The 10,905-nt window shown below is 41.5% G+C and overlaps 1 protein-coding gene across 6 annotated transcripts in view; it reads right to left on the bottom strand.

Annotated features, from left to right (window-relative positions):
* SLC4A7 (solute carrier family 4 member 7) overlaps positions 1 to 10,441 on the bottom strand; it is a 105,424-nt gene extending 94,983 nt beyond the window's left edge. For 5 of the 6 annotated variants that reach the window (XM_078072565.1, XM_078072573.1, XM_078072566.1 and 2 more), the window contains exon 1: positions 10,133 to 10,441. In XM_078072565.1, coding sequence (XP_077928691.1) covers positions 10,133 to 10,192 — 60 coding nt within the window. In that variant the 5' untranslated portion in view covers positions 10,193 to 10,441. The remainder of the gene's footprint in view (positions 1 to 10,132) is intronic. The other variant, XM_078072561.1, reaches the window with a different exon arrangement.
* Between the last annotated feature and the right edge of the window lie 464 nt (positions 10,442 to 10,905).

Consider the following 10,905-nt stretch of genomic DNA (forward strand, 5'->3'; position numbering starts at 1 on the left):
AAGCAGGGACAGGGGAACCTCGCTTTCTAGCTGTCAGTCAGAAAGACACGTGACAACCTGGACTGGCCACTGGCATCTGAAGGAGCAGCTGTGTGAGTCGGGGTATTTAACTTGGGGATCAGATGCAATCTCTAGGTAAATAGTGCCAGAATTGAGTTAAATTGCAGGATACCCAGCTCGTGTCACAGAACTTCTTGGTAAGACGAAACACCCCCTCCCACAGCTGTTGTCAGAAGTGTGGTGAGAGTAAAGGAAAGTCAACGTGGCAGTCATGTGAGAGTAAAGGAAAAATACAGGTAGAAGACAGAGTTTTTCCTAATACCTAACCCCTTCCCACAGAGCTATCCAGAATATCTCAATGCCAGAGGATAGTCAAGACTCTATTTTCTATCTATTTCTTTTCAATCAATATGTAGACTAATTCTTTTAGAATTTTGTTATAGGAGATATTTCATAAGAATACAGGTTGGTTACTAATTACATGTTTCCACAGGCATATTCAGCATTTTATGCACAGTATAATCTTTTCCCTGATCCTGAAGAAGCCCTATAAGTATTATAATTTCAATTTTATAGATGAGAAAAATGAGATTCAAAGATGTTAGTTGCCCAAGGCCACCTGGTGGCAGATTACGTATGGGAACCCGGTGTGTGTGAACCCCAAGCATGTACTTGTCACACCAGGGGCTAAGGTTAGGCTACTCCAAATTTTACCTTGTCCTGAAAATAAGGTTTTGGCCTTGTGGTTGTTTAGTGAATTTCCTATTAACTGAATAAAAACAGTTCAATAAAATAAAATGGAAGACAAAATGAAGGCCTATTTTTAGTCTGAAAGAATCTCTTATTCCTAACAAAAGGGAGACCAACTTGCCCAGATTTAAACAGGATCACAACAGAACCTTATCCTGAGGATACTGCTAATGGTATGTGCAAAAATGGATAAAGAAATTCCTCCTGAACATATTATAAGGTCATCTGGGAACGATTACAAGCAAAACAAAAATAAACACAGAATATTACTGAAAGGGCTCTACCGAGTCAGTGCACCGGCCAATTATGGCACCCGTGCAAACACTGGTGCATGGACCTGGAAGTTAGGGAGGCAGAGTCCAGGAAGGAAGAGGGCCCACAGGCCTCAAAATCACAAAATTAAAAGCAAATGAACAAAAAAAATATACTTTTTATGTAAGTAATAATCCTAATGAATTAAGAGAAATAGCACAATTTCAAACCAATATATATGTAACAGCTGACATCACATCTGGGGTTTGAGATCCCTTTTCTTGCCATTGGTCCTTTTATAATTGTATACATTAAAACTCGCAGATTTTCATAAAGCAAATATTACACAAGTATTAATGTATTTAGAACTTGTGAAGTATCTTAAGAGTCATAAAATTTTCATTTTAATGTACTTAATATTCACTTGCTTGAAATCGTAACACAGTTTAAAAAAATATTAAGTACTCTTACTCTGGGATCAATCCAAAGTGTATTTCTTCAGTATTTCCCCTCAATAGATCCAAGGCAAAAAATATTCTCTTCTACTGGCAGTTACATCAAGCAAAGCAGGAGTCTTTTCCTTGATGATAACACCCCAGATAAAAGCGATAAGATTTCTTAACTAACTGATTATAAACAATTAACCATATTCAACTTCAAATCTTAGGAGTTCATGATATTATCCTAATATTCATTCACTGAACAAATAGTCATTGAATGCTTTCTATGTGTTAAACCCCAGAATAGACCTAATTGAGGAATCAGAAGTGATCCAGAAGAATGTATTAAATTCCTTGAATCTGGAGACAAAGAGGCAAATTTCTTTGAAGTATTTAGTTTCCATAATATCAGCAACAAATTCACAAAAGTTATAGTAATAAAAACTTTTAAATATAAAAATCGTTAATTATCTAAGACAAATAGAGCTTTCAAGTATCATACACATAAAATTATCTAATGTGATTAATGTTAAATGGTACTGACAAACAGGGATCACTGACTACTCTAGGCTAATGAGAAATGGAACAAGAGGGAGAAGCAGTGATTTGTCAACAACCGTGAGTTCAAATCTCAGCTTAGCCTCCTACTAATTGTATGGCCTGGGAAATTTCAGAAAATCTCTCTGCCTATGAGTTCACATTTGTAACAGGGATAATAAGTGACTAAAAGATACCTAATAAAATGCATGCCTCAAAGAAAGCTTTCTCTAAAGAGTTAGTTACCTGTTCTTCACTTGCCCCAGAGCAAAGGACAAAATCATTAATCCTACATTAGCAATTCACAACAATATGAGAATCATGGCATTCCTCCTCCTTACCCAGCGCTCCCGTTAGAAGAGGTTTCATTAGTCCATGTGAGGGTGCTGGGAAGTCTCAGAATACCACTGAGGTTTGCACTCAAATATAAATATGAAAATACTTTCAAGAGAAGAAAATGATTCTCTTTTCCAAATTACTGGCTTCTAAAAACCGGCTAAATAGAAATCATTTCTTAGTCTTATTTTTAATTAGTTTTAAATGTAGGGACTGACATTTCACATGGAGTCCAGACGACAGGAAGAATCCATAGGTAGAGTGCTGTCTTCCCGCAGTACTGCTACACTGCACAGCTCTATGGAAAGTGGTCACACCGCACTCAAGGTAAAGGTGCCTTCCAGAGCGAAACCAGGAAAACTGTGTGAGTGGCGCCCCTCCAACTGTGCCGCTGTAATCTCAACAATTAATCGTAATTAGTCTGGATGATTTGATTTTTAACACTTAAGATCCTCAATTGAAGGTAAGTATAAAAATGGAAAGAAAATTCTAAGTTTAAGAATATGTATAACCAAGCAGTTCTTTCCTATGCCTAAGGCACCTTCAGTTTCTTCCCACATCATGCCTTCTACCTACTCCTCCACAATCTAAATCCCTGGAGAGAGAGGAGTTGAAAGTGAGAGGAGGATCAATACCACGCAAACTCAAAGCTGCCAAAGGATTCAGTAACAGAGCTAGGCATGTAGTATGTGCTTTTACTGATAGGCATGTATTGACAACTCTGCCATTCATATGGTGCCTCTTTAACATGAAAAATTAAGCAGCCGATATCATATTAAATTATACCAAGTCACTCATGAAATAGCTAGATGTTAACCCATGACATAAAGTAATACAAAAAACCATCCCTTCCATATTACTGAATAGATACTGTGTTTGCACAGTTCAAAAACCAAAACTACATAGAAAGGTATGTATTAAAGTTTTGCTCCCACTCCTGTCTCAATTCCTGTTCCCTCATACCTTTCATGGCAACCATTTTTTGTTGGTTTTTCGTTTTCCTTTCCCGTGTATTTATAAAAATACTAGTAAATACAAATATACATTCTTATTATCCCCTTAAAGAAAAGGCACTGTATAGTGCCCTCTGTCACTCACTTTGCCTTTTTTAATCAATTTATCCTAGAGATCTGTCCACATCAGCACAAAGAGATCTTATTCTTTTTTTATAGTAGTACCTCACTCTGTGGCTATACCATAATTTATTCAACCAGACCTTATCAGGTTGCTTCCAAAGCGTCTTCCTAAGTGATACTTTTCAAATCTCTCCTGCTACTGTAACAAAGTGAATTATCACTATCACAGGATTTGCTTTCTTAGACCTGTATTAGGGGAGATTAGTGACCTACTGTTCATATTTTGTAAGAACCATCAGAAATTTCCATTTCACATGACTATATTCTCTCCCCATCAAAGTTTAATGTATTTATTATAGGATTTCTCAGTGCCTTTAATACACCATTATGCATTATGAATCTCTGAAAAGTATAGTGTGTGACATTTCCCAAACTTAATTGGCAAAACCTGCTATAGACGAAATATTCCCCAAAACAAACTTTAGCAGATACCGGGGTTATAATATAATCATTACTGTCATCTATTTAAGCAAAATATAAGACTTCTATGAACGTCTAAGAAAGCCAGCTGAGCTAATTTTCAGACTAGGCATTCCTTCACTACTTTTTGGATTATAAACCCCTTTGAGATCTGAATGTAAAGCCATTTGACCCTCTCCCAGAAAGAATGGATACAAGCATAAAATTTTTCAGTTTCTGGGGATTCATGGACCACAGTCCCCATGGTCTTATCTATTTTGGAAGCAACTTTGAATAGAAGTGCTATGTTATCTGTGGCACCATTAAAACTCCAAATGTTAGGACAGAACCCAGAGCTAATGAAAAAACACAAGAGAATTCACCATGCAGTGTACCTTGGTGCAAAGCAAACAAGGCACACTCAAAGGGATCATGTTTAACAATTAATGGTACCAAGCAAAGTAAATTCTACTAAATAATTGTGGGAACTGTCACGAGGGGTTGTAGTCTGATTTTTACACAGATGTCTCTCATTTTAAGTAAATAAATTAGATTCTTACAGGATTAAAAAAGTTGGTCTTTAATTCATTTTGTACAATATGAGCTTAACATCCAGGATTTTCAGAATGCAATACATTTCACATTAGACAGCAATATCTACCAGAAATATAATTCTGTTGCAAATCTGAACTGACAATGTGAATGCCCAGAGGAGAAAAAAAAATTCTGGGAATTTAAAATGGAGAGCAAAGAATCCCCAAGCATGATTATAGTCCAGTAGGCAAAATGATTAGGACAGAAGTATTAAATTGAAAACGTGACAAATGCGGGGCTACCACATCCGATTTGGGATTGGTACCCTACAGAAAGGCAGAAGGGCATTTAGAGAGGGCCGGTGGGGACTGAAGCGCAGACCAGGCTCTTCTCATGGAGCCTGGTGCTAAAGTCTGAATCTGCCTACAAGGGGCATCTATTGTAATTCAGACAAACACAGTCCAGTAATACCCTTCTTCCCTCCATTCCCTGACAATTCCCCCCCAAACCCCACCCACCCATGGCAAATATTAAAAAGTGCTACAATTGTAAAAAAGAAAAGATGTTTTTCTAGATCATGACGACATCCCAGTAGCCAAACTATAATAGAATGGAAATTTCTAATTTAAATTCTTATCAAAAATTTGTTGGGGCGCCTGGGTGGCTCAGTCCGTTAAGCGACGGCCTTTGGCTCAGGTCATGATCCCAGGGTCCAGGGATGGAGCCCCAAGAGGGGTTCCCTACTCAGTGGGGAGTCTGCTTCTCCCTCCACCCCTCCCCCCTGCCCGTTCCATGTGTGCACACTCTCTCAAATAAATAAAACCTTTTTTTAAAAGATTTGTTTCCTTCTTTCTTTTTTTTTTTTTTTTTTTTTAGAGGGAAAGAAAGAATCTTAAGCAGGTTCCACACCCAGCATGGAGCCAGATCGGGGGGCTCGATCTCACAACCCTGAGATCATGACCTGAGCTGAAATCAAGAGTCGGATGCTTAACTGACTGAACCACCCAGGCACCGCTCAAAAATTTGTTTCTTAAGAGAACTTTTTTTTCTTAATGAAAACCTCTCCAAATACTACCATGGAACTCGATGGGAAGAGAGTCTACTACATATAAATTTGCTCTATTCCCATCTTTGTTGAAAACATCAATTTCTAAGGTAAGATCTGTATAAGTATCTTCAGTATTTTCCAGAATAAAGAATGGTATCAAGCTGAAAACAATCTGTATATAAAAGAACATGCACCAAGCATAAAAGCACCAAGTGTTAATTATATGCTATGGCAAATTATGAGAAAAAGAGATTATAAGTATCATGTTTTCCTTTCTCATGCTCTTCTGAGAAACCAGTCCACAGTCCATTCTATAATATAAAGTACAGGCACGCTGCACATGTGAATCCATTTTCAAAGGTATATCCAATTCCCAAGTTCCTAGTCAGGGATGACATATAACTCAACAGCTTCTCCAAATCAGGCAATCTGACAAAAAAGAAGCAGCACAGTCCTGAACTCCAGAAAGAGAGGACAATTCTATACTGTCCGACATGTAAACAAAATAAAAACCAATAACACTAATCTATATATTCTCTACAAAAGAAAAAGAATACTTAAAGTATCTTTTCTATTTCATTATGAAAAGGCAGATTATGCTTTACGCTTCACTTGGATATTGTTGAAACAAAAACTATTTAGACTTATTAAAATCCAAACTATGGCTTAATAAAAATTAAAATATTTGAAAGTATCTTCTTTGGAGTAAATATGAAAATCTGCGTATAAAAGCCAAACTACAACCTTTCTGTACTGGCAAATCAGCTCCCGATAAAAGTGCATATTTATGTCATGATCACATTATCTTCCTAAACCAAGCACTGAAGAAAAAAAAGTGTTTGGCCACTCTCAACTTACAGAAGTCATTAAAAATGTCTAGCCCATGAAGTGAAGAGTCGCTAATTTAAGAAACCTAGCATTACTCCAGGCTGCTAAGTCCTGTGCCCTCAGGAAGACTGTTAACAGCAACACTACCAAACACTATCCTAACACCATGCCAAACATAGACCCCTTCATGGTTTATTATCATCATAATTACAAATAATCCTAAAAGCCTCCCCAAGTTATAAAATTCAATGAATATTACTCAACAAAATACATGAAGTAATTTACTAAACAAAAACAGAGGCAAACTTCATTGTAAGCTAAAATACTGAGATAGGTACCTGCTTTGTACAGGAACCAAAAATTCTCTTGGTTCAAAAGTGGGCTTAAAAGCAGCCAGGCAGGTTGTTGCACCTTTACATAGATAAACACTGATCTTTATTACTGATACATGCTTACTGCAAAATTGGAAATACTGTATCCATAAAAAGCAGATAACTATAGAAGAATCTATAGTCAGCAAGAGGAAGCTATAATATAAATCAAAAGCCACATTGTCTATAACACTAACCCTCTGAATCATCTGTATGCTCCTTTTATGTAAATGGCCCATTTTTCAGCTGCAGAGTCTATCCACTTTAAGATCATATTTGTGGGTAAAATACAGTAAGAAAGAAGGGGAAGGAAAGAGGAAGAAAAACAACCCATTACAGGATGTTGACAAGTTTAACTACTAAGGCTTTAAAATATATTGGTTAGCATACCACATACCACTAAAATAAACCAGGTTCCTCTAACAACAGGTTACTTTGGCTTTCGATTTTAACCTACTCAAGTAACAGAAGACTACTGTAACAAAACATTCTAATTTTCATGCCCTAAGCTCTCTTAGAAGAAAACCTCTGTACTTCTCAGTCTCAATTACCAAATAAAACAATTCTTCAATCCAACTCAATTGTCCTACAGTTTCATTTGGACAGATGAGATTTCTGTCCCTCCCTTTATTACAACTCTATGGACTGTGATGCAGAGAAACCAACTAAAGGCAAAAAGGTAACTAAAATTCTGATACTATGCCTGGGTACATATTATCTCCAGAGTTATCAATACCTAACCACAGATCCCAAAGAGTATGCTTACTTACAGACCCACCAAAAAACCTTCTACTTGCCAATCACCACTGAATTCACAGTAGGTTGTTACTATCTTTTATTTATTGAATGACTACTTTTTAAAAAGTATTTCTAATGGACTCAGGAAAATGTTTCAACTGGCACTCACAAATGGAATTAGCAGGAATGCAAATACTATCACTGTGTTCACTACACATGCCAAAATAAACTCAATGAGATTAGGACTCTACCTTGTGTGCCCATATCCTCAGTGCCTGGCACCTGGGAGATAATTTAATACCCATAAAATGAATGAAATTGTAAAACAACAAAATTCATGAAACAGCCCAAAAATTTCAGTGGTAACAGAACCGTGTTAAGTAATGTACTGCTTACAAGAATAAACACTTGCCAAAACTTGGGAACCTTCTAAACAGTAACGGAATATTTAATACCAAAAAATAAGACTGACAGTTCAAGTCAATTCTAAGGGAGGCCTGCAATAAGTTTTTGTAGCAAAGCTAACAAAGTTGCATTTCTATAAAATTTAAATGACTTTCCTCCTATCCCAAAACCATGATCAATGAAAAGAACGGAATTTTAGAAGCAGAAGAAACCTCAGAGCCTAAATTATGGAACAGATGGGCTTGTTTCAGAGCAATATAAACTGCCACCAATTTATTCAAAAATTTTGCATAATCACATACCCAAGATAGTATTTTATGAATATTAATTTTATTCTACTTTTTTGACTATGCCAAGTAGTTGCCTGTTAAAGAAGAAATGACTGATGAATATCATAATCTTCCATTTTTATGACTTTTCCAGGGGAAAACTGATGAGAAAAAGTAACTATCAATGCAAACATTTCCTCTCTTCCCAGTTTTTAAGTTACAGTGTTCTGTAATACTTAAACCAACAGTTTTCCTGTTCTCCCATTCTGTTTTTAGACTGTCTGCTGTGATAGCTTATTATATTTGATTTCTACTACTGATTCGTACACGTTTACTGTAGCCAAGTCTTATCTTCCCAAAGATTTAGGAGGTATACCCTTCCGAAGTGTCCCTCCGCCATGCCATTAATAAGTGCTTGATAGTTCCTTTGTCATTCATTTGAATGTAAGCTCTATTAAAGCAGAGCTGGTTCTGTCTTGCTGGATACTACAAAATAGGTTCTAAGTGTTATTACAATGAATGAATGAATCACTGATCTGGAAGGCAATAGCATTACCATCCTCCTTTTGCTAGCTAAGTAGACAATATTTGAGAAGACACAGTTTCCATCCAGCTTTATGAAAACTAGAATGTTCTTTAACTGCTCTGAACTGAAAATCTGCAAATAATAAATTTAAGGACAACACTGTATTTGATATACATTAACAGAGAAAGTGCTAAAAAAAAACCTCCGAAACGCAGCTTATTCAAATGTCACACAAAGAATTACTGAAGATTCCTCAGAACGAGTTTCCAGTATTCCACTACCATCTCTGCGACCTGATCTTCCCCAAAACCACTGCTAAATGACTTCACGGTCTGGAGACTCCGTTTTCCTCCATGTTTTGAGAATTTGTAAGTGAACATACTGAAGTAATAATGAATGACTACTCTCCAGGGCCTTAACAATACTCTTTAAAAAGATTGGCCGGGGGTGAGGGGGGAGCTGGTTAAAGAAAACTCTTGAATAAAAACACACAAAAAGCAATTTTCCTGTTAGTTGTGAAAGACTGGAAAATTTTCACTGCAACCATGCCTCCTTTGCTGGTCACAGAGTAAGAATTGGAAGTCGGAAAATTTAGAACACTTCCATGCCCTTTGAGTCAGGAACTACGAAGGGAGAAGAGAATCACAACTGTGGGGACACATGCATTCTACATGAAAGCAGGAAGTCAGTTTCTCGAGCATGGGCCGCCGGTCCAGCATCCTAAACGGGAACGCGGGCCTTCTAAAAGCCCACCCCACTCTCCTCGAATCCTGAAGCCAAAGCCACCGGGATACGGAATTTGCTAGGCTGATGAAAGAAGGAGCAGCTCAGAGGGCTCAAGACACTTTCCTCTTTCTACTTGGCCTGCGGCAGGAGGATACTCCCCTGGTTCTCGCCAAAAGAGGAGGAGGCGGACCAGGCAGAGTCAGTAGCGAAAAGCAGCCTTGGCCGCGAAGGCAGCTCGTCCACGCGGCCGGAGAACTCACCGAACAAAGCACACCTCCCGGACCTGATAGGGAGACGCGAAAGAAGGGAAAAGATTCACCCCAACTCTTCACCACTGCCTGAGGCTAGAAACAGGTGGAGCCGCGCTTGGAGGGAGAAAAAAGATGGGTTTTGGAGGGGCTAATCTGAACTCCAGCGCCAAGGCATCCGGAACGAAGACCCGGGCCGGGGAGACCACCCGGGAATAAGGGAGACGAGCGCTAAGGGGAGAAAGGAAGAGATGGTCGGGGTCAAGGGCGGACGGATGGTCCCATTGGGGTGCCGGGGTCTCGCCGGAGCCACGCCGAGGATGCGGGCGGCTAGGATGCCCGCGGCGCGCGGCCGGCTGCCCCCACTCGGGCCTCCTGGGCGCCGCCGCCGTCGCCCCCTCGCACCGGCGCTCTGGGCGGCCACACAAAGGGGATGGCGAGGAGCGCCGGCTGCGGGGCGGCGGAGGGGCTCCGGGCCCGGGACGAAGTGGCCGGACCGCGACGCCCGCCGCGCCCCCGCCTTTGTCTCCCTGGTTCCGCGCCGCCCCCCCCTCCCGCCGAGGGGCCCCGCCGCCCGCGGCGCCCTCACCCTGCTCGTTACCCGGGTGAGTAGCGGTCTCATCTGCTCGCCGGCCCCATCCGCCTCCATGGCCCGCCCGCCAGCCCGCGGCGGCCGCTATGGAGCTGCCCCGCGCGGTCCGCCCGCCGCCGCCGCCGCCGCCGCCGCCGCCGAGACCCGGGCGCGCAAGGGAAAACGAACGTGCGTCCGTGAGCGAGGCGCGCGCGTGGGGAGAGCTGTGCGCGGTAGACGCGGGCGGCGTGTGCGCGCGGCTGCCGCAGAGCTAGCTCTCGCGGGGGAGCGAGGCCGCGGCGTGGAACGTGGAGCGAGAACTGAGCGAGCGGGAGGTCTAGGAGGGGAAGGAGGAGTAAGCCGCGTAGGGCCTGGGGGCGGGGCCGCAGGCCGTGACGCGCGCGGCGCCCGGGTCCCGCCCCAACACGCCCCCTCCCCGCCTCCCTCGTCACGCCCCCTGCCAGTTTGGCACCGCCAGCCTGCTCTGCGCGTTCGCCGGCCCTGCCGGGAGGCCACCCGAACAAGGGGAGGGAGGGAAGCGGGACGGGCATTTGTTCCAGCCAATAGGCGGCTGGCAGAGTTCCTCATGCACCACCCCCCGCCACCTCCTCAGGAAGCTCCGCCCCTCTCTGTAAAATCTTAACTGAAACAGAGCGTCTAACAAGTTTTTTCGGGTGGGAAGTTCTCCTGAAGTTTCTAAGTGCGGTGGGGTTTACCACCGCCCCTACCTCCTAACCACGTTCTTTAGAGTGGCAGGAGGATAGGAGGACGCCACCCTTATCAAGGCCGCT

This window comes from Halichoerus grypus, chromosome 1, assembly GCF_964656455.1.
Source record: "Halichoerus grypus chromosome 1, mHalGry1.hap1.1, whole genome shotgun sequence".
Lineage (NCBI taxonomy): Eukaryota > Metazoa > Chordata > Mammalia > Carnivora > Phocidae > Halichoerus > Halichoerus grypus.